The sequence below is a fragment of the Neovison vison genome, chromosome X, assembly GCF_020171115.1.
Source record: "Neovison vison isolate M4711 chromosome X, ASM_NN_V1, whole genome shotgun sequence".
Lineage (NCBI taxonomy): Eukaryota > Metazoa > Chordata > Mammalia > Carnivora > Mustelidae > Neogale > Neogale vison.
The window spans coordinates 92854019-92879742 of NC_058105.1; the positions used below are offsets into that span (position 1 = coordinate 92854019).

Below are 25724 nucleotides of genomic sequence, written 5' to 3' on the forward strand. Positions count from 1 at the left end.
CTAGAAATTTCAGAAATGAGAAACTGAGCCCAGGAGCTGTGTCAATAGGTAGGCTAAGGGGTCAGCTGATGGAAGTCCTTCATCCTTTTTATATATTTATTTTTTAATTTTTAAAAAGCTTTATTTATTTGAGAAAGAGCATGAGAGGGAAGATCAGAGGCAGAAGTAGACTCCTTGCTGAGCAGGGAGCGTGTCGTGGGACTTGATCCTGGGACTCCAGGATCGTGACCTGATCCGAAGGCAAATGCTTAAGTGACTGAGCCAGCCAGGTTCCCTTCCTTCATCCTTTTTAGTGCTTTTCCTCTCTCATCTTCTGCTTCCCAACCCTTCCAAAGTGGAAGTGAGGCTTGCGTGAAACTTTCAAATCACCTCCCCTCACTCTTCCTTCTATAACACATCCAATCAGACGTTGGTTTCTTCACCTGATAGTGGCTATGGCAGTGCCACTCAAAATGTGGCATGTGTGTGTGAGACACTGGGAGTCTTTAGAAGTTTATAAGGCAATTTTTTTTCCAATTTATTTATTTTCAGAAAAACAGTGTTCATTATTTTTTCACCACACCCAGTGCTCCATGCAAGCTGTGCCCTCTATAATACCCACCACCTGGTACCCCAACCTCCCACCCCCCCACCACTTCAAACCCCTCAGATTGTTTAGAAGTTTATAAGGCAATTTGACATTGCTATGATATCCAAGGGTGTGATCAGTGGGCTTGTAAGTCTTTGTATGTCTTTGTATTTATTTCAATTTCTTATAATTAATTTTATTGTATATTGGAAAGGTATTAGTCTGAAGCAGTTTTGGGAAAACCATCAAGTTGCCCTTCTTCAAAGATAGTTCGAGGCCCCCTGTTCTATATCTAGAATGTCCCTTCCTTCCCATTCTCATTGTGCCTCCCTTGTGCTGTCCTTTCTCATTTGTGCCTGCTCATGCACTAACAGCTCGCTAAGTCTGCCTGCCTCTCACATTTTTTTCCAACTCACCTTTGTTTGTTGGTTTTTTAATGTCTGGCACAAAGAGGTGAATTCATTATATTCGTCTATTTCTGGCATTACGTCATTGACCTGTGCAAGCTCCATCCCTGGTTTTAGGTATTTTTATTCCGTATTGGTCCTAAACCTTAATCTCCTTCTTTTGCCGCTTTACATAAGCTTCCATATAAATACCTCTGATGCACATTCTGGAACCTGTATGTTTCCTTGCAAAATATGTAACACTGTGTGTGTGTGTGTGTGTGTGTGTGCATGTGTATGTGTGTGTGTGTGTGTATTTTTAAAAACAGAAATGTAATTATTATTATAGATAATCATTTTTTTTCAACCAACAATGTTTGAAGGATCTGTGTTGCTGTATGTACATTTGGTGCTATGGACTGAAATGTGCCCTCCCCAGATTCTTGTGTTGCAGCCTCAACCCCCAGTGTGAAGGTATTTGGAGATGGGGCCTTGGGAAGTAATGAGATGTAGAGGAGGTCATGAGGGTGGGGCCCCATGAAGAGATTAGTGCCCTTTTAAGAAGAGACACCAGAGAGCTTGCTGTCTGTTTCAGTACCCCGTGAGGACAAACTGAGAAGCCAGTTTCTGTTGTTTCAACCACCCAGTGTATGGTATTTTGTTGTGGCACCGTGAGCTAATGCATCTGATTTAGTGCTTGGTTTATTGCGTCAAGCAGTGAGGTGAAATTAACATCTACCATTAAACCATATTTTCTTGTTGATTTCATCAACACAGATCTCTAGATTACCTTCCACTTCCCCAAAACACCGTGACACGTTCTCATATTTAAACACTTATTGACTACTGTGAGAATTTCTCTGAGATATATATCCAGGGGTGAGATTCTTGATTATTTTATTTTTATTTCAGATGTATACAGTAGTTAAATGTGAGGCTTTCCATAGTATAGACCTCCTTATGTATTCTACAGTCTTACCCTCTTTCTAAACTTGAACTTGTCCTTTTTTATTAGACTCACTATTCTCTTGCCCCTCCTGCTGGGTGCTGTCAGCTCAGCTGCCGTGCATTACATGTAACCTTGTCCCCAACATCCTTACCTGTCCTTTGCTGTCCGAGTCATCCTGTTCCTCCCTGCCCAGGACAGGATCCATTTATCCATGGGACCTCACCACTGCTCCTCCAGCCTGGCTGACCAGAGCTTAAGGTCACATGAACTTAAGTTCAGAGGCAGGCTTCACTAGTTCCAGCTTCCCTGTGGGTATGCTAGTCTACTTCCCTCTACTTTGGTTTCCTCATTGGTAAAAATGGCAATAATAAAACCTATCAGATAGTTTGGTGATGGTGAAATGAGATAATGTACAGAAAGCCCTCTGGAGTCTAGCTCACAGTGAGTGGTCAGAAATGGTACCTGTACTGTTTTCTAGTTGTTTCTTAGATCTGAATAGTATCTCATCAGCAAGACTGTGGATTTCTTCTTCAGGGTGGAGGCTGCATCTTATGCTTATTTTAACTAGTAAATCTGGCATACAGCTTGGAATACAGCAGATGCTTAAGAAACATGTGTTGGTTTGACCTGAGGTGAGTTTGTGATTGCCTGAAAGGACTTGCTTTATTTTATTTATTTTTATTAATTTATTTTTTTCAAAGAGTGAATGCACAAAGTTGTAATACACAATGTGAGGCAGAATGGCATAAGAGCTGAAGGGGCAGTGGGTATGCGCAGGGAGCAGCCACAGGAACTCCTTGGAGCCTCTGAGATTACTTGCTTTAAAAGAGGGAACAGTGTTGGGTGTCTGGGTGGCTCAGTTGGTTAAGTACTGCCTTCAACTCAGGTTGTCATCCTGGAGCTGGAGGATTGAGTCGGGGGTGGGGGAGCAGGGTGGGGGGAGGGTCACTGCTTAGCAGGGAGTCTGCTTCTCTCTTTGACCCTCCCCCCTCTCAAGTTCTCCCTCCTTCTCTCCTTCTCTTCTTCTTTCTCAAATAAATAAAAGCTTAAAAAAAAAAAAAGAGGCAGCATTCATGGAAATGCTGGAGGAAACTCTAGCATTCGTTTTAACCAACCCAGTTTTTGCTTTGCTTTGGTGATTTGGGATTGGCTTGTGGTAATCTGAACGTGTATGAGTGGCAGGGTTGTGGGGGAGGGGGAGTCAGAGCTTGGTAGCGGTCATGACAATGGATTCTCCAAGGGACAAAGCCAGGCTGCAGCTCACCATCTTAACCACCGCCTCTGGCCTCCCTGTCATAGCCTTTGAGCTGGGTTGTTCATCCTTCCAGGGCAGCTGTTGTGGCCTTGTCTCCCATGCATGGGGCTGCTCAGGCCCTTCCTGATTGTTCCAGGCTGCCTTCATTTACAAGAGGAAACTGGGTCTTTTTTTTTTCTCTTCATTCTTTCTAACATTGAGTATTGTATTTTTTATTTTGATTGAGGTATAATTGACACATTATATTAGTTTTGGGTATACAAATGATTCTGTATTTGTATATATTGCAAAATGATTAAGTCTAGTTAGCATCTGCCGCCACACGTAGAAAGTTTTTTTTCTTGGGATGAGAACTTTTTAAAATTTAGATTCAATGAGCCAACATATAGTACATTAGTGTCAGATATAGTGTGCAATAATTCATCAGTTACATACAACGCCCAGAGCTTGATGAGAACTTTTAAGATTTACTCTTAGAGACTTTCAAATAATACAGTACAATATGAATTATAATAACCATTTTATACATTACATCCTAGAACTTATAACTAGATAATTATTCCTTTTGACCCCCTCACCCATTCTCCCTCCCACTCCCACCTGTGACAACCGCCAGTCTGTTCTCAGTATCTGTGAGCCTGTTGTGTTTTGTTGTTTGTTTGTTCGTTTGTTTTTTGTTTCTAAGATTCTACATATAAATGAGATCAGATGATATTTATCTTTTCCTGTCTCATTTCACTTAGCATAGTGCCTTCAAGGTCCATCCATGTTGTCACAAATGGCAAGGTTTCATTCATTTTTTTATGGCTGAATAATTGTGTGTGTGTGTATCTTGTGTTTTCTTTATCCATTGATTCATTGGTGGACACTTACATTTTTATCATGTTTTAGAAGCTATTGTAAATAATGCTGCAGCAAACACAGAGGTGTATATATTTTTTGAGTGATATTTTTATAGATAAATACCCAGAGGACTTGCTGGATTGTGTGCTAGGTAGTTCTGTTTGTAATATTTTCAGGACCTCCACACTGTCTTCCCCCATGTCTGCACCAATTCCCACTCCCACCTACAGGACACAAGGGCTCCAAGATTTTATTTATTTATTTGACAGAGAGAAAGAGAGATCACAAGTAGACAGAGAGGCAGGCAGAGGGGTAGTGGGAAGCAGGCCCCCCGCTGAGCAGAGATTCCCGCCACGGGGCTCGATCCCAGGACCCCGAGATCATGACCTGAGCCGAAGGTAGACGCTTAACCCACTGAGCCACCCGGGCGCCCCACGTCTTGTCTTTTTGAACAGGAGCTGTTCTCACAGGTGTGAGGTGATATGTCACTGGGCTTTTGATTTCCATTTCCCTGATGCTGAGTGATACTGAGCCATTTGTGTGTCGTCTTTAGAAAAGTAACTGTTCAAACGCTCTGCTCATTTTCTCATTGTATTGTTTGTGTTTGTGCTATTGAGTTGTAGGAGTTCTTTATATATTTTGGATATTAGCCCCTTATCCGATAGAAGATTGGCAAGTATTTCCTGCTGTTCATAGGTTGCCTTGAAATGAGGTCTTTTCAGACCTCTGGTCAGAATTCCCTGAGTCATGCTTTTGCAAAAGACAGTTGCCCCGACAAAAAAAATGTTAAAACTCCAGCGACAAATTCAGGGTAATGGCTACCCACAGGCAAGGCAGGGAGGGGAGCAAGAGATGGCTTTGCTGTAATCGGAGTTGTTTTATTTTTTTTATTCAGGGCTGCGGATGGATGTTCACCATGTATGATATGTAGCACAATAAATATTTATTTACATTTGTTATAGATATATTTATTATTTATCTTTAGTTCCTTGTGCACAGAGGCAAAAGATATTTGCAAATGGACTTGCTAGGCCAGACGGCATCTGCACTTCTCACTTTCCTGGGTATTGCTGGATTTCTTCTCTGAGGGACTCTTTCCTTCACTTCCCTGCAGCAGAGCACGCGAGCTGACGTCGGCCCACATCTTTGCCAACCCTCGGTAGCGTCGTCCAGGCTTTTCTCTCTGTGCCCAGATCCCCAGAAAAGACAGCAGGGGAGTGAGGAAAAGGAAAGGCACATTTTTAAAATAAGGATGAGAATGTCAGCTCTGAGGAATTTCCTGTTACATTCATTTTAATAAGGAAAAGATTTTCTTTTCTGTGTCAGTGCAAATAATGTTTAGACTTACGTAGGAAAACTTACATTTTCACTCTGAAGTAGAGGATCCCCCCCCCCAGCGCCATTTGCATTCTTGGCAAATAAGTAGAATAGACCAATTAGCAAGCTAATGCTCTAAATGTTCACTTGCAGTAATTGTTATTTTTAACCATTTTAAATAGCATGGAGCATCGGGTTTCTTCTTGATTGCTTTTCAAAGTTTTGAATTTGCTAAAGTGAATAGAATTTAAAAATGTGACCCAACTTTCTGGATGAAGGTGGATCATAATTATTTGCCAGTAGAAGGTGCATTTTGTAATGGAAAAAATAAACCATGGGGGATGTGTTTACCTTTTAAAAAAATGAGTAGGGTTGGGGCGCCTGGGTGGCTCAGTGGGTTAAGCCGCTGCCTTCGGCTCGGGTCATGATCTCAGGGTCCTGGGATCGAGTCCCGCATCGGGCTCTCTGCTCAGCAGGGAGCCTGCTTCCCTCTCTCTCTCTCTCTTCCTGCCTCTCTGTCTACTTGTGATCTCTGTCTGTCAAATAAACAAATAAAATCTTAAAAAAAAAATGAGTAGGGCAAGACAGAAAGCCATACTTCAGCCATTTTATGTTGTGGCTTGCGTTCACAGGTGGGAAAGGAGAAGTTCCACAAATCTCAACATTGGGGCTTTTGCAACAATGTGAGCATGCTGGTGAGTGAAGATAAACCTGGGATTGGTGGAGAACTGCTTTTCGGGCAAAAGATGAAGCCTAAATATAGCGCATTTCCTAAAGGAATCGGAAGTGATGCGCCATCCTGGGTAGCTTTCGATAAGCAGGTAAGTCCTATGGCACTGGGAAAAATGCAATTGTAAAATGTGACATGTATGATATAGTAAATATTGGAGAAAATCCGAGCCCTCAATGTAAATGTTCAGGCTTGTTCTTTTGTAAAGACACATTGCAGAAGAAAAACACCCCACCGCTCCTCTTTCTGACCAGGCCCACTGGTTTCAGGACACTGAATGTTTATCTTTCTTGGCTAATGCTTATCAACCTTTCTCCCTTCTCCTCCCCTGGACAGGATAATCTGTCCTCCTGTAGACGCTTAGAGTCTGGTCAGTGTCACTGTTGGTTCGTGAGTTGCCATTAATGAAATCATGTTGTTTGATTTGGAACATGCCATTAAATAGCAACAGAAAGATGTCTTCTCTTTTCTGCATACTAATTATGGTTCCCCATCCCTCAGAACCAAAGGGTGATGGGGTATGAATTGTGGAAGTGAATGAAAGAGGCGCCATTGTTAGACAAGAACCTGAACTGAATGTATATGTGTACATAACACACACATATCATGGCGTATTGATAATTGAAAAAGGGGATCCATTTGAATATCTTTAAAAGGAACTAAGATCAAAGGGAAGAAAACTGCAGAATGACCAATTATTGCCCATAAGACAGCACAATGGATGTGTTGGGTTTACGAGACAACCTTGTATTGTGGCTCACGTTCTGTTTTCCAAAAAGGAACCTGTTACTAGATTATTTAAATTCTGTAATTAAAAAATAATTCAGGACTGTGGGGCACCTGGGTCGCTCAGGTGAGTGTCTGACTCTTGGTTTTAGCTCAGGTTGTGATCTTGGTGTTGTGAGATTGAGCCCTGTGTCAGGCTTTGCGCTGAGCAGGGAGTCTGCCTGGGATTAGCTTTTTCTCTCCTCTGCCCCCTCCCCCCAGCTTGAGCATGTGTGTGTTCTCTCTTGCTCTCTCTCTCTCTCTCTCTGCCCAAAATAAATCTTAATACAAGTAATTCAGGACTAGATAAAGAATTCAGACCTTAATACCCTAAGTTTACCAGGTGGTTTTTAGCAGCTTTAGCATGGATTAGTTGGCAATACTTTGGTTCCAATTAAAATGTCTCCAAATTTGATAGAAATGACATATTCTGTGTCATCTGTTTTAGGGTTGATCAATTAGAGTGCATATTTTTTTTTGAAGCCCATTTCTGACACTTATGGAGATCTAACAGACTGCATAGGAAGCTTCTTTCCAGGGAAACCATCTCTACTTTGAACATGGACCATTGTTTCTCTTTCTCTCTGTCTTTAAAAAAAAATTTTTTTTTAAATTATTTTCAGTACCTGGCCCAATGTTGGACCTGGAGTTCAGAAGCAATTTCTGGGCTAACTTACATGGCTGGCTCGTTCATGGTTTCCTGTTAATATCAATCTTATAGGTGTTTGCACATCATCATTCTAGAATATTTAATTTGCAAGTGACAAAGAAAAGATTCTATTTTTACTTTTTGTGTCAAAAAGAGGGTATTGACAATAGTTTAAACTCATCCACTACTGAATAAGTAATGTTGGAGTTGACAGTATATTAAACTATTCTTTTGCACTGAAAGTCGAAAATTCATTTTATTTCCTGTTTTTCTCAATATTTAATATGTGCCTTTCAAACCTATTTTGCAGCCCTTTAATTACTTATAAAATTATGTAGAATATTTCATGAAGTTGGAATGATTTTAGCTTCAAACTACTTGAGCAAATGAAGAGCTTGCTCATTTTAGGCCTAACTAAATGCAACATAATTCTTTCAGTTATTTTGTTGGTCAACTTCGATTAAATATTCATTGAGCTTTCAATGAGACACTAAGACTATGAAATATTTACGTGCTCTGATGAGATTGTGAACTACAGCCTGGATCCTGGTTAATACCCAGAGCAAATTATAAAGCGCTTTCCTGTTCGTGGTTCAACAAAACAAGTCAACACCTGTTAATCATTTTTCTTAAAAATGAGACATCTTTAACTCGTTGCCAGTTCTCTAATGACTTTTAATCATAGCAGTATATCCAGGGTTATATTCTCAAACAGTGCAAGATAGAAATAAAGGCAGTTCTTTGGAAAGTGTATCAAACTCTACTTTTTTTTTTCTTTTTTTTTAAAAGAGATAGCTTTTTAAATTTAATTTTATTTATTTATTTGTCAGACAGAGAGGGAGAGAGAGTGAGCACAGGCAGGCAGAGAGGCAGACAGAGGCAGAGGGAGAAGCAGGCTCCCTGCCGAGCAAGGAGCCCGATGTGGGACTCGATCCCAGGATGCTGGGATCATGACCTGAGCCGAAGGCAGCTGCTTAACCAACTGAGCCACCCAGGCGTCCCCAAACTCTACTCTTTGTCACAGATGCCCTGGTGCCCACCCAGGTCCACGTTAGGGGTGGGGCACCCAGCTCCCCCAGCTGTAGCACGTGCTTTGGCAAACAGCTCATACCCGTAACCCTTCACAGAGTGGTGTTCTTGGCCGATGGACATTGCATTACCCAGAGAAACCTGGATGGTTGCACTGGCCCCATCACCGTGAGAGGAGGTGGCAGATGGCTGCCTGATTTATCAAGGGTGAAAAAGCTGAGCTGCTTCAAGGCTAGACAACTCTGTATTGTGGATTTCGGCTCATGGCCCCCTGCGCATCAGGCCCAGGCAAAACCTCACGTGCGATCGCATCCTTGCTTGGCTCATTTCCCTTCCCTTGGGTCCTCCCCTCACTACTTAAAAGTTTCTCCTAAGAGGGTGCCCTTGGGGGCACCTGGGTGGCTTAGTCAGTTGACTTAGTCCTACTCTTGGCTTCAGCTCAGGTCATAGTCTCACGGAGCTGGGGTGCACCCCCATTTGGGCTCCGTGCTCAGTGCAGAGCTGCCTCACATTCTCATTCCTCTGCCCTCCGCTCCTTCCCTGCTCGCTCATGCCCTCTCTGTCTCTCTCTCTCTTTCTCAAATAAATATACAAAGTCTTAAAAAAGAAAGAAAAGAGTGTGCCTTCCATAAATCCCATGCACCTGAATCCCTGTTTCAGGCCTTGCTTCTATGGAGCCTAACCTAAGACGACATTCTGGGGTTTATCCGGAATTCTAGAAGTGACCATAATATTGCTCTGCCCAGGCAGACCATCTGATCACCAGCAGAGAAAAGGTGATTTGCGATCACCAAGAAGAGCCGGCCTTTACTATGTTGCATGGGCCCCATGGCAGACATTTCTAGCTGTTTCTCTTTCACTCACTCCCCCCTTCTTCTTACAGAAGGAACCCTGGTGTTATTGTGGCTGGACTTGTGCCCACACAACCGAAAAGGGTTCAGCTGCTCAGGCTCCTTGTGGCTGGGGGCTGGTCAGGGGATTCGCTTCTGGCCAGTGGTATTTGGGTGAAGGTTTACTGGGTAGGGTTCCTGGGAAATCTGGTTTTTTTCCCTAATTAAAAGAGGCTCGGCTGATAATGTTTCCCCTGCGCTTCGCCATATCTGTGTTTTCTTGTCTGGAACTAGGACCTAATTCTGCAGCCATCTTGGCATCATGGAGGCCCTGGGCTGCCTGTCTTTGGACTTCTTGTTGTATGAGAAAAATCAGCCCCCATTTCAGAGGTTCTCTGAACCTAGGGAGGCCTTTGCAAATGTGGGCAGGTGTTTTGGGTTGTCATAGTGACGGGGACTAGATGGAGCCAAGTGAGGCCCTTAACTTGGTGACAGAACTCACGGGGCACCAGAACCTCAGTGATCAAGCGGGATAGTATTCTAATGAACTATCGTCAAGAATCAAAGCGAATGCCAACATTCATGATGACCGAACTAGCAATATTTTAAATAAAGACAAGATCCATGAACTGCCATCCTGGGCCATATTGGAGGCGGAGGCAAAAGGAAAAAAAAATCAGTAATACTGATTCCATCCTTATTTACCATTTTTGGAATTTTGATGTGTTGTTTCCCATGGCTTGTTGGCATTCATCTGGATGCTTTAAATGGCCTTGCCTAGGGCAATGTCCAGTCTGGAGGTGCCTTCCCCTGTTGAGTACTAGTGATGGGCCAGCTAGTACTGCCATGTGGAGAGGACCACCCTGGATGGGGGACAACGTCCTCCCTAAGTGTCGGGGTGTCCGGGACCCCACAAGGCAGGCCGGACGGGATGGCGGCTGGCAATGAGCCAGTGCGGTCAGGCTTTAGAATAAACAAGCTTCATCCGGATGAGGAAGCAATCCTCATTGGACCGGGCGCCTGCATGCTCTGTGCGTGATCTCTGCATGCCCTGTATGCTTTAGTGCAGTGTCCACGCGCCTAACTCATGTACCCTGCTGTGATTGGCTGACCATGAACATATAACTGGGAGGGGCCGGGAGGACCGAGAGAGAGTGAGCGGCGGCCGCAGCTGCAGCAGGACGGCGGGCGGCTCCGGCTGGGGCCGCGTGCCGGGAACCTAGCGGGGCAGGCGGGCGCGGCACCCCCTGCCTGGCCGCCTGCACGGGGGGAAGGCGGCCCATGCGCGACGGGACCAGCAGCATGAGCAGCGGCTACAGCAGCCTGGAGAAAGGAAAGCGCAAGTAGCCGCCACCGCCACCAGCGCCGCCATGCCAGAGCCGAGAGGACCCGGGCCGCCGCCCCGCCGCGCCTCCTGCTCGCCACTGGCTCCCTGTCCTCGGAGAGCGCCCCAGGGCAAGCCCCACGCTGGCCAGCAGGGAAGAAGCATCCTCTGGAGTGTAAGAAGCTATCATGCAAGAATAAAAGAGCTCTCCTTAACTACGTGTCGTGTCTCTCTGCGGGCGGAGTGAACGCGATACCTAAGATACCAGTCCTGCTGCCATTGAGAAACACGGTCCTAACTGGCCCTGGGAGGGTTTATGCCGATGGCCTGTTTTGCATGATACTGCATCCACCCCCCACACCGCACCCCGAATTCGTCGAATTCACGTGAATACAAGCAAGTGCATACTCACTCACACCAGTTAGTTCGAGCCATCATTTCAGCATGACAGCGAGGAAGAAGGCGGCTCGGGTGATTGTTCCTCACTCTGTAAGTGAGGAGTCATTGGTAAGAAGTGGGGCAGGGACCAGGAGCCTGAGGCTGTGTGTTGGGAGGTGCTCCTCACGAATGGCCTGTGTGACTGTGGCTTTAGTCACTTTCCCTCTCTGAGCCTCACTTACCTGGACCTTGATGAGGGTCTCGGCGGGCTGATCTCAAAAGCCCTTTCACGCTAGCAGTCTGTGCTTCAGACTTTGGTCTTAGTAAGCATAACATTTAGTCTGTGACTCAAGGCAAATTCCCACTTGTTCATCCTAGAACAGAGCCCAGATCTTGGATCTATTGGCCTTGGGGTTCTTTCTAATGACACCAGGTACCTACATGTTTCATTGGAATATGGCATTTACTAATTTATCATCTGCTGCTGTGGTTACTGTATATGATCTGTCATTAGCCGCTTTTATAAAAAGACTAGTTTAAAATACCCAAATAACTGAATGTTTTTATATGACTTTTATCTGGATGTTAAGTACCATTTGCATTGACTCTATAATTACACTCTCATTTCTTTTCATTTGGCAGTGACTCCTAGTTAGCCTAATTTGTTTGCTGTTTTGCAAATGACTCTATTATAGTAAATGGCAGGATAAAGGTTGATCCTATGGGGTATGCATGTATTTAAAAATATTATTTCATTTTTTCCATCTATTGTAAACATAATAATTATAATCAGAACTACTGGCCACAGAATTAGAATTTTAATAACTTTGCATTCATTGACATTGGGTTTGTGGTAAGCTGATTATGTAGTACTGTGTGAATCTTTATGCTTTGAGCAATATAAACATAACTTTTTAAAACATAATTTGATCTCTTGGGTCACCTTGATTTTTTTTAAGAGAGTTAAAAAATTTTTTTTAAGATTTTGTTTATTTATTTGTTAGAGAGAGAGAGAGAAAGGGAGCACAAGCAGGGAGGGTAGCAGGCAGAGGGAGAAGCAGGCTCCCCGGTGAGCAGGGAGCCTGATGCGGGGCTCTATCCCATGACCCTGGGATCATGACCTCAGCCGAAGACAGATGCTTAACTGACTGAGCCACCCAGGTGCCCCTAAAAAAGTTTTAAATTTTTTATTTATTTTTTGTTGGCATGCAGTTGAAACACAATGTTTTGTTAGTTTTGGGTTTACAACATACATGTTGTAATATATATTTATTTTTCAGTGTCCCAAGAGTTATAATATTATTAACTGTGCTGTACATTGCATCCCCACGTCTTATTTATTTTATAACTGGAAGTTTGTGCCTTTTAACCCACTTTCTTTATTTTGACCCTCCCTCTATTCTGTCCCCTCTGGCAACCCCCAGGTTGTTCTTTGTATCTAGGAGTCTGTTTCTGTTTTGTATTGTTTGTTCATTTGTTCTGTTTTTTAGATTCCACATAGAAATGAAGTCATACATGGGACACCTGGGTGGCTCAGTGGGTTAAGCCTCTGCCTTCAGCTCAGGTCATGATCCCAGGGTCCTGGGATCGAGCCCCACACCGGGCTCTCTGCTCGGGAGGGAGCCTGCTTCCCCTCTCTGCTTAGCAGAATGCCCTCTAGGCTCATCCATAGTGTTGCCAATAGCAAGATTTCCTTTTCTATGGATGAATAACATTCCATCGTATATACAGGGCATCTTCTTCTTCTTTTTTTTTTTTTAAATGCTGGATTTTTTTTCAAAGATTTTATTTATTTATTTGATAGAGATCACAAGTAGGCAGAGAAGCAGGCAGAGAGGGTGGGGGGAAGCAATCTCCCTGCCAAGCAGAGAGCCCGATGCGGGGCTCGATCCCAGACCCCAGGACCACGACCTGAGCAAAAGGCAGAGGCCCAAACCCACTGAGCCACCCAGGCGCCCCTATTGGGCATCTTCTTTATCCATTCGCCCATTGGTAGATACTTAGGTTGCTTCCATATCCTGACTCTTCTGAGTAATGCTACAGTGAGTACAGGGGTACATATAGTTTTTTGAATTCGTGTTTTCATATTCTTCAGATTAATATTTAGAAGTGGAATTGCTGAATCATATATGGTAGTTATAGTTTTAATTTTTTGAGACCCCTCCATGCTGTTTTTCATAGTGCTGCAGCATTTTGCATTCCTACCAACAGTGCACGAGGGTTCCCTTTTCTCCACATCTTCGCCAGCACTTGTTTCGTGTCTTTTTGGTACCAGCTGTTCTGACAGGTGTGATACCTTGATGTGGCTTTGATCTGTGTCTCCCTGATGATGAGTTAAGTTGAGGATCTTCCACTGCCTGTGGGTCATTTATATGTCTTTTTTGGAGAATTCTGTTTAGGTCCTCTGCCCAGTTGTATGTTGGATTTTTAAAAAAATAATGAGTTATGTGAGTTTTTTTAAATGTACTTTGGATATTAACTCCTTATCAGTTATATTATTTGTAAGTATCTTCTCTCTTTCAGTATTTTGGGATTTTGTTTTGTTGATGGTTTCCTTCACTGAGCAAAAGCTTCTTAGTTTTATGTGGCTCTGTTTATTTTTGCTTTTGTTGCCTTTGCCTGAGGAAACCCATTCAGAAAAATACTGCTCAGACTGATGTCAAAGAACTTACTGCCTATGTTTTCTCCTAGGAGTTCTATGGTTTCTGGTCTTACATTTAAGTCTTTAATGCACTTTGAGTTTATTTTCATATATGGTATAAGAAACTGGTCCAGCTTCATTCTTTTGCATGTAGCTGACCAGTTTCCCAGGCACCATTGGTCGAAGAGATGGTCTTTTTCCCATTGGATATTCCTGCCTCCTTTGTTGAAGATTGATTAACTATATACGCATGGGTTTATTTTTGGATTCTGTTCTCTTCTATTGATCTATGTGTCTATTTTTGTGCCAGTAGTGTACTGATTACTGTAGCTTTGTAGTATAGTTTGAAATCATGGAGCATGATACCTCCAGCTTTGTTATTCTTTCTCAAGATTGCTTTGGCTAATCAGGGTCTTTGGTGGTTCCATGCATATTTTAGGACCATTCTGTTTTTGTGAAAACTGCACCATTGGTATTTTGATAGGAATTGCATTGAATCTATATAGGTTGCTTTGGGTAGTATGAACTTTTTAACAATAGTTATTCATCCAATTCATGACCCTGTATGTCTTTTCATTTATTTTGGGTCTTCTTCAGTTTCTTTCATCCATGTCTTATAGTTTTCAGGGTATAGGTCTTTTACCTCCTAGGTTAAATTTATTCCTAAGTATTTTTTAATTAAGTTTTAACTTTAATTCCAGTATACTTTTAACATATAGTATTATATTCATTTCAGCTGTACAATGTAGTTATTTAACAATTCTATACATTACTCAGTGCTCATCACCATGAATGTGCCTTTTTTTTTTTAAAAGTAGTCCCCAGGGGGTGCCTGGGTGGCTCAGTGGGTTAAAGCCTCTGCCGTTGGCTCAGGTCATGATCCCAGGGTCCTGGGATCGAGCTCTGCATGGGGCTCTCTGCTCAGTGGGGAGCCTGCTTCCTCCTCTCTCTCTGCCTGCCTCTCTGCCTACTTGTGATTTCTGTCTGTCAAATAAATAAATAAAATATTAAAAAAATAGTAGTCCCCAGGCCCAGTGTGGAGCTCAGTGCTGTGGGGCTTGAACTCATAACCCTGAGATCAAGACCTGAGTTAAGATCAAGACTCAGATACTTAACTGACTAAGCAACCCAGGCACCCCATGATGAGTGTGCTCCTTAATCCCCAGGGTTTTCTATGTAAAATATAATGTTGTCTGCAAATGGTAGCAGTTTAAATTCTTCCTATCCAATTTGGATGCCTTTTATTTCTTTTTCTTGCCCACTTGCTCCAGCTAGGATTTGTTACTATGTTGAATAGAAGAGGCAAGAGTGAGCATCCCTGTGTTGCTACTGATCTTAGAGGAAAAGCTTTCAGCTTTTCACCATTGGATATGTTAGTCATGTGTTTGTCATATATGGCCTTTAATCTGGTGTATCACATTGATTGATTTGCGGCTACTGAACCATCCTTGTGTTCCTGGGCAAAATCCCACTTGATCATAGTGTATGGTCCTTTTAATGTATTATTGAATTCTGTTTGCTGATATTTTGTTGAAACTTTTTTGCTTTTATATTTATCAGGGATATTGCCTGTAACTTTTCTTGTGTGTGTGTGTGTGTGTGTGTGTGTGTGTCTTTGGTTTTGGTATTAGGGTAATGCTAGCCTGATAGAATGAGTTTGGAAATGTTTCTTCAAATTTTTGAGAGAGTTTGAGGATAGGTATTTACTCTTCCTTAAAGATTTTTTTAAAATTCATTTATTTGAGACACAGAGTATGTGAGAGAGAGAGAACATGAACAAGAGGTAGGGGCAGAGGGAGAGGGAGAGAGAGAAACAGACTTCTTGCTGAGCAGGGAGCCTGATGCTGGACCCTCAGATCTTGACCTGAGCTGAAGGCAGATGCTTAACAGACTGAGCTACCCAGAATTAACCTGGGAAGCATTTTGATCCTGGACTTCTGTTTGTTGGGAGTTTTTGTTTGTTTGTTTTTACTGATTCAATTTGATTACTAGTAATTGGCCTGTTCAAATTTTTCTATTTCTTTTTGATTCAGTCTTAGAAAATTGTGTTTTAGGAATTTATCTGTTTCTTCTAAGTTTTCCTATTTGTTGGCATAAAATTGTTTGTAGTAGTCTCCTACGATCTTTTGTATTTCTGTGTATACTTCTCTTTTATTTGTTTTATTTATTTGGGTCCTCTTTCTTTTTTTCTTGCTAAGTCTGGTTGAAGATTAATCAATGTTGTTTATCTTTTCAGTGAATCAGCTCAGAGTTTCATTATTCCTTTCTGTTCTTTTTAGTCTGTATTTCATTTATTTCAGCTCTGATCTTTATTATTTCCTGCCTTCTACTAACTTTGTTTCCTGTTAGTCTTTGTTTTAAAGTTTATTTTCTCTGATACAAGTATTGTTACCCCAGCTTCACATTTCCATTTGCACAGATTATCTTTTTTCCATTCCTTCACTTTTAGTCTGTGTCTTTAGATCTGGAGGGACTCTTTTGTGGGCAACATATATGCGGATATTCTTTTTTTATTCCTTTAGCCACCCTATGTCTTCTGATTGGAACAGAATAAATTTAAGAAATTATTGACAGGTATGTATTTACTGCTATTTTGTTGATTTTGTTTTTGTTTTTGCAGCTCTCTTCTATTTCTTCTTTTTTTACTCTCCTCCCTTCCTCCCTTGTGGCTTGGTGACTTTCCTTAGTGTTTTGTTTGAATTTCTTTCTCTTTATTTTTTTGTGTATCTATTATAGATATTTGGTTTGTGGTGGCCATGTGGTTCGTATATAACCATCCTATGTATATAGCCATCTATTTTAAGCTGGTGGCGAATAATTTTAAGCGTGTTCTAAAAGCACTATATTTTTATGGCTCCCATGTTTTATATTTCTGATATCATATTTTATATCATATTATTTTGTGTATCCCTTGACTAATTATTGTAGGTTTAGATGATTTTACTACTTTTCTCTTTTAACCTTCATACTAGCTATGTAGTTGATTGATCTATGACTTTTATTATATGTTTTCCTTAACCAGTGAGATTTTTTTCTTTCTTAATTTTCTTATTTCTAGTTATGACTTTTTCTATTTAAAGATTTTTAAAATTAATTTATTTGTCAGAGAGTGAGAGAGAGAGCACAAGCAGAGAGAGCAGCAGGCAAGAGGCAGAGGGAGAAGCAGTTTCCTCACCGAGCAAGTAGCCCAATGCGGGATTTGATTCCAGGACCCTGGGATCATGACCTAAGCTGAAGGGAGATGCTTAGCTGACTGAGCCATCCAGGCGCCCCTCTTTTCTATTTAAATTCATTGTTTTAACATCTCTTGTAAGGCTTGTTTGGTGTTGTGAACTCCTTTAGCTTTTGCTTGTCCAGGAAATTCTTCATCTCCTTCAATTCTGAGTGATAAACTTGCTGGGTAAAGTATTCTTAATTGTTAAGTTTTTCCTTTCCCCAATTTGAGTATATCGTGCTACTGCCTTCTTCCCTGTAAAGTTTCTTCTGAAAAGTCAGTTGATACTCGTATGGGGTTCCCTTGTGTGTAATTTGTTTCCTCTTGCTGCTTCTAAGATTCTCACTTTATCTTCACCTGTTCACACTTTGATTATAATGTGTCTCGATGTGGATCCCTTTGGGTACGTTTTGTTTAGGACTGTCTGTGCTTTCTGGACTTGGATATCTATTTTCTTTGCCTGTTTGGGAGCCATTATTTCTTCAAATAGGATTTTTGTCCATTTCTTTCTCTTTTCTCCTTCTGGGACCCCTAGAATGTGAATGTTGTTAGTACACTTGGTGTTGTCCCAGAGGTCTCTTAAACTATCCTTATTTAAATTAATTAATGGGCTGCTCTGATGGGATGACTTCTACTTTGTCTTCCAGATTGCTGAGCCATTCTTCTGCACCCTCCAATCTGCTGTTGATTCTGTTGAGGGTGTTTGCATGCTTTGTGTACCTGCTTGTTGTGGCTGGGTTGTGATTGTTTGATACTTGCTGGCGCATGGGGCTGGCTACCAGGCCCAGCTGGGACAGCTGTGGAAGCACTGGTGGGTGGGGCTGGCCCTCTGAGGTGGAGGCACTGGGGAGGGGCTCCGTAGCCTGCCAACTGTGCCTGCTTGGAGTGATGGGAAGGGAACCAGTTGAGGGGAGCTTTGGTGTAGGCTAAGTACACCCATAGATGGTGACAGGGTGGGGTGCTGCTTGGGATGGGTTCCTGGCCAGGGCAGGCGAGTCGAATGGGGTGAGTCTGCAGTGGAATGTGGTGAGGGAGTGGCGCTAGCACAGCAGATGGAGAGGTAAAAGATAGTACCTGCAAGTGCCTGGCCTGCTAGGTAGAAGGGAATTAACAACAACAACAACAACAACAAATGGTGTTTTCCACTGCTTGTGTTCCCAGAGAATGTTCTAACAGATCCCTGCCCCGCAGGACACACCCTACAATTAGTCAATGGCTCTTCATTAGTCACCTTGCTGCTTTTCTTTTTTTAAAGGGTTTTTCCTTATTTAAGAGAGAGAGAGGGAGCAGAGAGAGTGACAGAGAGAGTACATGAGTTGGGGGATGGGGCAGAGGGAGAGGGAGAAGCAGACTCCCCACTGAGCAGGGAGCCTAACTCAGGGCTCAATCCCAGGACACTAAGATCATGAGCTGAGCTGAAGGCAGATGCTTAAGTGAGATTGTACCTGCCCCTTTAAGAGCAGTCTCCGTTCATTTCTGCCCTCCAGGCTCTCCTGGACATAAGTGCCACTGGTTTTCGAAGCCAGGTATTATGGGGACATATTTTCAAGTTCAGGTCCCCTGGGCAGTGGAGCCTAATGAGGGGCTTGGACTCTTTGTTCCTGGGGGCACGCCTCTGTGGTCGTGACAGTGCTTCCATTTATGGGTCACTGTGCTGGCAGTGTGGGTTCTGACTGACCTGCATCTCTGCCCTTCCTTCCTTCCTTCTAAGATTTTATTTATTTATTTGACAGGGAGAGACAGTGAGAGAGGGAACACAAGCAGGGGGAGCAGGAGAGGGAGAAGCAGGCTTCCTGCCATGCAGGGAGCCTGACACAGGGCTCCATCCCAGGACCCCGAGATCATGACCGGAGCCGAAGGCAGATGCTTAATGGCCGAACCACCCAGGCACCCCTCCTCCTATCTTTCTTGCTGTGGCCTTTTCTCTCTTTTGTTGTGTATGATCTGTTCTGCTTGTCTTCAGTTTGTTCACAGAGATAGTTGTTCTACATGTAGTTGTAGATTCTGGTGTGTCTGTGGGAGGAACCTTCTTACTCTGCCATCTTGATATACTGTCTCTTGATTCTGTTTTTAATGGGACAAGTTGGTTTATTACTCATTGTAATACCCTGAGTAACTGTAGGATGTCTTAAGTAAGCAGATGTTAGAAAAGACTTACTATAGGATTTGGATTTGTTTTAGTTAATTTGGGGGAGGGCTTAAGGAAATGGGGTCTTGCTCTGGATTGGGTGCTGTCAGGAAGATGGGTACTTGTATGATTGTGTATCTTAATAAATTTGATTTATAGTGACAGCAGGCCACATTGTGGCTGCAGATGTCAATGGAAGTGAGGAAGCCCCTACTGCTATGATCTAGGGGAGGAAGTTGTTTGGCTTTTTGTTGTTTGGAGAGTGTTCATGTTCTGCCTGCATTCACGTGTGATTATGGACTGGACTTGTTTCTGTCTTGATCCATCACCAGACACAGAGTGGCCTTGTCTGAGGTTGGCATCTTCTGAAAAGTGTTCTCTGAAAGTGTCTATGTGCTGCAGGACGACACAAGGCCTAGCTGTGGCTACCGGCTCAGCCCATAGCAGCACCAAAGCCAGTGCACACTGCCCGGCTGGCTCCTGGATGTCAGGGGCTGATTTTTCCTGCTCATCCAGCGCCGGCAAAAGTTTTCATTTTCCTACTGGGTGGTCAAGGAGCGACCAAACACGTTAGAATTTCATATGATTAGCAAAGAACAACACATGAATACCAATTCTGGAAGTTTTGCCTAAAGGCAATTAGGAATGTTATAACCTATCATTAGAGTCTATAAAAACAAAACGTAATTCTGTTTTAAAAAATAACTAGAAAATGTGTTAGATGTTATACCTGTAAACCATACCCCAAATTTTGAATGAAAATTTTTCAGTGGGTTTATGTAATTTTCAGATTATCTGAAACCTGTTAGAATCATTCCATAAAGGACATCAATATGTATCATTATAGCACAATGTGATTATAATACATTGTAATTTAAATCCCATGCTTTATATCATGATTACATTAATCTTCAGCCATTCTTAGAAAAGAAATTAAAAGGCTTGCCTGAAATCAAACATGTCTTCTCCCAAATTTCCAACTATGTATTCTGCATTTATCATTAAGTGTAAAACACAAAATTGCATCCTTTAAACTTATGTTAAAGTGATAGTTACACATTTCATCATACAGCATGGGTTTCTCTAATCTTTCGAAATTCAAAAGACATTTAATAAAAAAAAATCCAAATTTGGAATAAATGGTTTTGGAATAAAACCAATGAGATTCACAGATGTTTCTCTTAATAACGAAGAGAGAGTTCTTTCCCCCTCCTCTTTTCTGAAAGCTAAAATAAAATTACTTATGATTTATAATAGTAATAACTAATTATTTATAATAATTTAGTTATTAGATAAAGTTTTAAGACCATCCCCTCAGGCCTAAACTTTTTATCTGTAATTAGGCCTGTGGCTTGTTCTCATTAGCACAAAGTTAGAATTGTCTTTTTGAGCTTAAACTTGGAGTGAATTACTACACACACATTAGAATGGCTGTAGTTGAGAAGGACTGGCAGTAGCAAGTGTTGGCAAAAATGTGGAGAAACAGGGAGCCTGGGTGACTCAGTGTTAAGCATCCACCTTGGGCTCAGGTCATGATCTCAGGGTCCTGGGATTGAGCCCCACCTCGGGCTCCCTGCTTCTCCCTCTCCCACTCCTCCTGCTTGTGTTCCCTCTCTTGCTGTGTCTCTCTCTGTCAAATAAATTAAAAAAAAATTTTTTTTTTAATGTGGAGAAACTAGAACTTTCATACATACCTAGTAGAAATGTAAAATGATAATGCCATTTTGAAACAGTTTGGCAGTTTCTTAAATAGTTAAACATAGACTTACCATGTGACTCCATAATTCCTTTCCTACATATCTTTTTTTAAAAATTTTATTTATTTGAGAGACAGAGATAGCAAGAGCAAGCGCAAGCCAGGAGGAGAGGGAGAAGCAGGCTCCCTGCTCTTGATCCCAGGACCCTAACATCCTGAGCTGAAGTCAGATGCTTAACTGACTGAGCCATCCAAACACCCCACTACGTATCTAAGAGAAATTAAAACATAATTGATTAATCATTATGTGAATGATTACAGCATTATTATTCATAATAGCTCCAAACAGGGAATAACCCAAATGCTCATTAACTGATGAATGGATAAATAAGATGTGGTATAGCCATTCAGGGGATACTCTTCAGTAATAAAAAGAAACTACTGGTACATATTACAACATAGATGAACCTCAGGAACATACTAAGCAGACACAGAAGCCTTTATATTGTATGGTTCCATCTTTCTGAAATCCTAGAAAAGACAAGTATATCAGAGAAAGCAGATCAGTAGTTGCCAGGCTGGTGGTGGGGGAGGGAGGTTTTTGGGGGGTGACGGATATGTCCTAAACTAGATTGTGATGAAGACTGCACAAATCTATAAATTTATAAAGAGTCAGTGAACTGTATACCCACAAGAAGTAAATTTTATGGTATGTAAATTATAGTCTAATATATTAGTTTGCTGGGACAGTCATAACAAAATACCGCAGACCTGGCGCCTTAAACCACAGAAATTTATTTTTTCTCAGTTCTGGAGGTTAGAAGTCCAAAACAAACATGCTTATCAGTGTTCCTCTTAAGGCTTTCTCCTTAGCTTCTAAATGGCTAGACTCTCTTGTTCCCTCATCATGTGACTGTTCCCCGTGCACATCAGTTTGTTTTTAAAATACAATCTCGCTTATATGTAACATTTGATTTCACAAGGTAGGAATTCTTAGGTTCAGTTTGTTGACATATTTTTAGTGGATTTTTATTTTGTTCTGAAGTTTTAATCTGGTGAGTCCTTTTCATTTTATGTACTTTCTCCCTCTGACAATGGACTACGGGCACCTGGGTGGCTCAGTCCATTAAGCATCTGCTTTTGGCTCAGGTTGTGATCCCAGGGTCTTGGGAATGAGCCCCACAGTGGGTTCGCTACTCAACGGGGAGTCTGCTTCTTCCTCTGCCTCCCGACCCTGCACCGCCACCGCGCCCCCCGCTCATGTTCACTTGCTCTCTTTCTCTCTCTCTGTTTCTCAAAAATAAATAATCTTTTTAAAAAATGAATAGACACTAGCTGCAGGTTTATTAGAAACATTTACAAAGTTATTTCCCTTCTGCAATTTTTGTATTTGCAGGATTATGTTGTATAATAAACTCCTCCCTTTGTACCATTGATGGTGGGTTATAGTAGAAAATACTGACTATATAATTTTTGTTCTTTTTTTTTTAAAAGATTTTATTTATTTATTTGACAGAGAGAGATTACAAGTAGGCAGAGAGGAAGGCAGAGAGAGAGAGGAGGAAGCAGGCTCCCTGCTGAGCAGAGAGCCCGATGCGGGACTCGATCCCAGGACCCTGAGATCATGACCTGAGCTAAAGGCAGTGGCTTAACCCACTGAGCCACCCAGGCGCCCAATTTTTGTTCTTTTTTAAGAAAAAATTTTTTCAAATAACTTTTGACTTATGAGATACTACAAAATTGATACAAGATAGTTCTTCTGTTTTGTTTTCCCAATGATATCATCTTATATAACCATAGTATATTATCAAAACCAAGAAATCGACATTGGTATAAAATACTAAACTTGTGGACCTTACTTGAATTTCACCAGTTTTTATATGCACTCATATTTTCTTCCTAGTTTATGTTTCTCTGAAGTTTTACCACATGTATATGTTTGTGTAACAGCCACCACAATCAGGATACAGAAAAATTGTATTTTTCTAGGATTTTGCTGTTCGAGTCTTCATCTTAATCAACCTTATTGAGGTAAACCTTACTTTAATTTTTTTTAAATCAACTTTATTGGGGTGCCTGGGTGGCTCAGTGGGTTAGAGCCTCTGTCTTTGGCTCAGGTCATGGTCTCAGGGTCCTGGATCGAGCCCTGCGTCGGGCTCACTGCTCAGCGGGGAGCCTGCATCCCCCCCTTTCTCTCTGCCTGCCTCTCTGCCTACTTGTGATCTCTCTCTCTCTCTGTCAAATAAATTAATAAAATATTTTAAAAAAATAAAACCAACTTTATTAAGGGAAGTATAATTTATATAAGATGCAATGTGCCCATTTTAAGCATAAAGTTCCAGGAATTCTGACGAAAGTATGCATCTGTGTAACCACCACCCAGACACCGTACAGAGTATCTGTACCACCTCAGAATATGCCCTCATGCCCCCTTCCATTCCGCCCTCCTCCATTGCTCTGACTTCCATGACTGTAGACTAGGGTTTTATTTATTTATTCTTTTTTTTTGAAGATTTTTATTTATTTATTTGACAGAGAGAGAAAGAGTGAGTATAGGCAGGGGGAGCAGCAGGCAGAGGAAGATGGAGAAGCAGGAAGAGGGAGAGGGAGAAGCAGGCTCCCCGCTGAGCAGAGAGCCCCACTCGGGGCTTGATCCCAGGACTCCAGGATCATGACCTGAGCCAAAGGCAAATGCTTAACCGACTGAGCCACCCACGTGCCCTACCATGGATTAGTTTTGTCTCTTCTTAAACTTCATGTAAATGGAGTGTTACAGTGTATCCTCTTTGGAGTCTGACTCACTGCTTGGGATTTAAGATTTGAGGGACAGCTTTGAAAATACCATGTATATAAAGAATGCCACCAATTCATGTCATAATCCACCATGGCGATCTCTGGGTGTTTGTGTAATCATTTCTCATCATCCGGATTGATGGCCCTTTATTTTTAACCATGCTGGTTTTATGTTTTCAAATAAATGACTCTCCTGACCCCCTTCAGAGGTTTTTAAACATTTTAAGGATTTAGAATTATCCATATCCTTCTATTTATTTTAATTACACTCCTCCATTTAAATTTTTGTTCTGCCTATGAAATTTGCCGTGCTATTTAGTGTAGTAATAATTCTTTTAATAAAGAGGATTCTCCAGGGACACATGTCATTATCATACCTTTTATCAGAGAAGTAAGTAATTGGGGAAGCATGGTGGTTTCTAGGACAGCAGAAACAGAGAGGTGGCAGGTAGGGCCCAAACACCACATTACGCAGAGGGAGGTGGGGACGCATTATCGCCACTCTTTTTTCAATGTTTCCCCCTTGCTTTTCTTTCATCCCCTCTATCAACCTTTTTATCCCTTCCGCTTCCATTCTTTTGACCTCTTCTCTTTCTTTTTCTCTTTTATAGGACTTCAGCCTCTTCCTTCTCATTCTCTTTACTTTGATTCATTTTCATTCCTCTTCTGTTGTGAAGGTTCCGTATAACTTTCTTCCCTCTCCCTACTTGGTCTTTCTCCATTTCAGGCTTTGCAATTGCTGACACCTTTTCTTAGGAGAGTATAACCATCACTGTCATCGTCATCATCAGTGTTGTTACAGCAGGTCTCTTCCCTTTACCCCTTGGGTTGGACCCCGGGTGTGTATGTCACCCCAAATGAAGTGTTGTTTGAAATGAACTCTGTGTATGGGTCAGGTATCCCTTGGGAACACGGTGCTCCTGCAACCCACCCCCCCACCCCCACCATTGGGAGGCTCTTCGGTGTAGAGGGGAGAGCAAGACTTTTCAGACACATGGGTTCGGAACCTGGATTTATCATTTATTACCTATTTGTTCCTGGCTATGTTTTTTTAAAATTTTATTTATTTATTTGAGAGAGAGAGATCATAAGTAGGCAGACAGGCAGGCAGAGAGAGAAGGGGAAACAGCCTCCTTGCAGAGTATAGAGCCCGATGCGGGGCTCGATCCCAGGATCCTGAGATCATGACCCGGGCCGAAGGCAGAGGCTTAACCCGCTGAGCCACCCAGGCGCCCCCCTGGCTATGTTTTTAACCTCTTTTGGTTGCAACTCCCTTATCTGTCAAGGAAGACTAACAAAACTACCTTAGAGTTACTGTGAGCATCGGGTGAACAATGCATGTCAAGGGCCCAGCTCATAGTAAATAGTCAGGAAAATTAAAGTCCCCCACCCCCCACCCCTTTGCCAAGATTTGGCTTTCTTCCTTTCTTTCTTTTTCTTTTTCTTTTTTAAAAGATTTGTTTATTTTAGAGTGAGAATGTAGGGTTGGGGGGGATGGAGGGGGCAGAGGGGAGAAGGAGAAAGAGAATCTCAAGCAGACTCGCCACTGTGCACAGAGCCTGATGTAGGGCTCAGTCTCATGACTCTCAGATCATGACCTGAGCTGAAATCAAGAGTTGGATGCTTAACTCACTGAGCCCCCCAGGCGCCCCTGGCTTATTTTCTTAAGATGAGGTAGAGGGGGTGGTGTTTCTCGGGGAAGGGAAGCATAAGCAGGGGCAGTGCTAGTCATCAATTGTGCTGCAGGTCTCTTGTATTCTTTTTGGCACAAATTGTGGCATATTCCAGAAGAATGTTTGGAGATGCTGCCGGTGAGACCAGGGAGTTCTAAAAAGTGACCATTAAACTATTCATGGGTTTCTCTTCCTAGGTGTTTCCTAGTATTCCACTTATGTTGTGAGTATTAGGATAGTTTTTAAAAGTCTTCTCTTACTTAAATAAGAGATTTTGTTGTGTCTGTTCTATTTTAGCAAATTCACTTAATGGTCTCTTAGCAGGAAAGGTGATAAATAACTACCTTTATAATTACTTTATTTTTTCATTATTCAGAACCAATAGCAGTCAGTAATAGACTACTACAACTGTGTTTACATTCTGACTATTCTGAACTTATACTCAAAGATTTTATACCATCATCATCTGGGTTGTAGAAACTTCTTATAGGCCCTTTATTTCCTTTGCAGTCTACCCTGTTCTTTTCTTTCTTTTTAGCTTAAAATATGAAACCAT

At 42.0% G+C, this 25724-nt stretch overlaps 1 protein-coding gene across 4 annotated transcripts in view; it reads left to right on the plus strand.

Moving 5' to 3' along the window:
- The window catches only part of EFHC2 (EF-hand domain containing 2), a 189334-nt gene that overhangs the window by 24888 nt on the left and 138722 nt on the right, over positions 1 to 25724 (plus strand). For 3 of the 4 annotated variants that reach the window (XM_044235435.1, XM_044235436.1, XM_044235438.1), the window contains exon 2: positions 5951 to 6139. In XM_044235435.1, coding sequence (XP_044091370.1) covers positions 5951 to 6139 — 189 coding nt within the window. Of the gene's footprint in view, positions 1 to 5950; positions 6140 to 10640; positions 11153 to 25724 lie in introns of those variants that run through there. The other variant, XM_044235437.1, reaches the window with a different exon arrangement.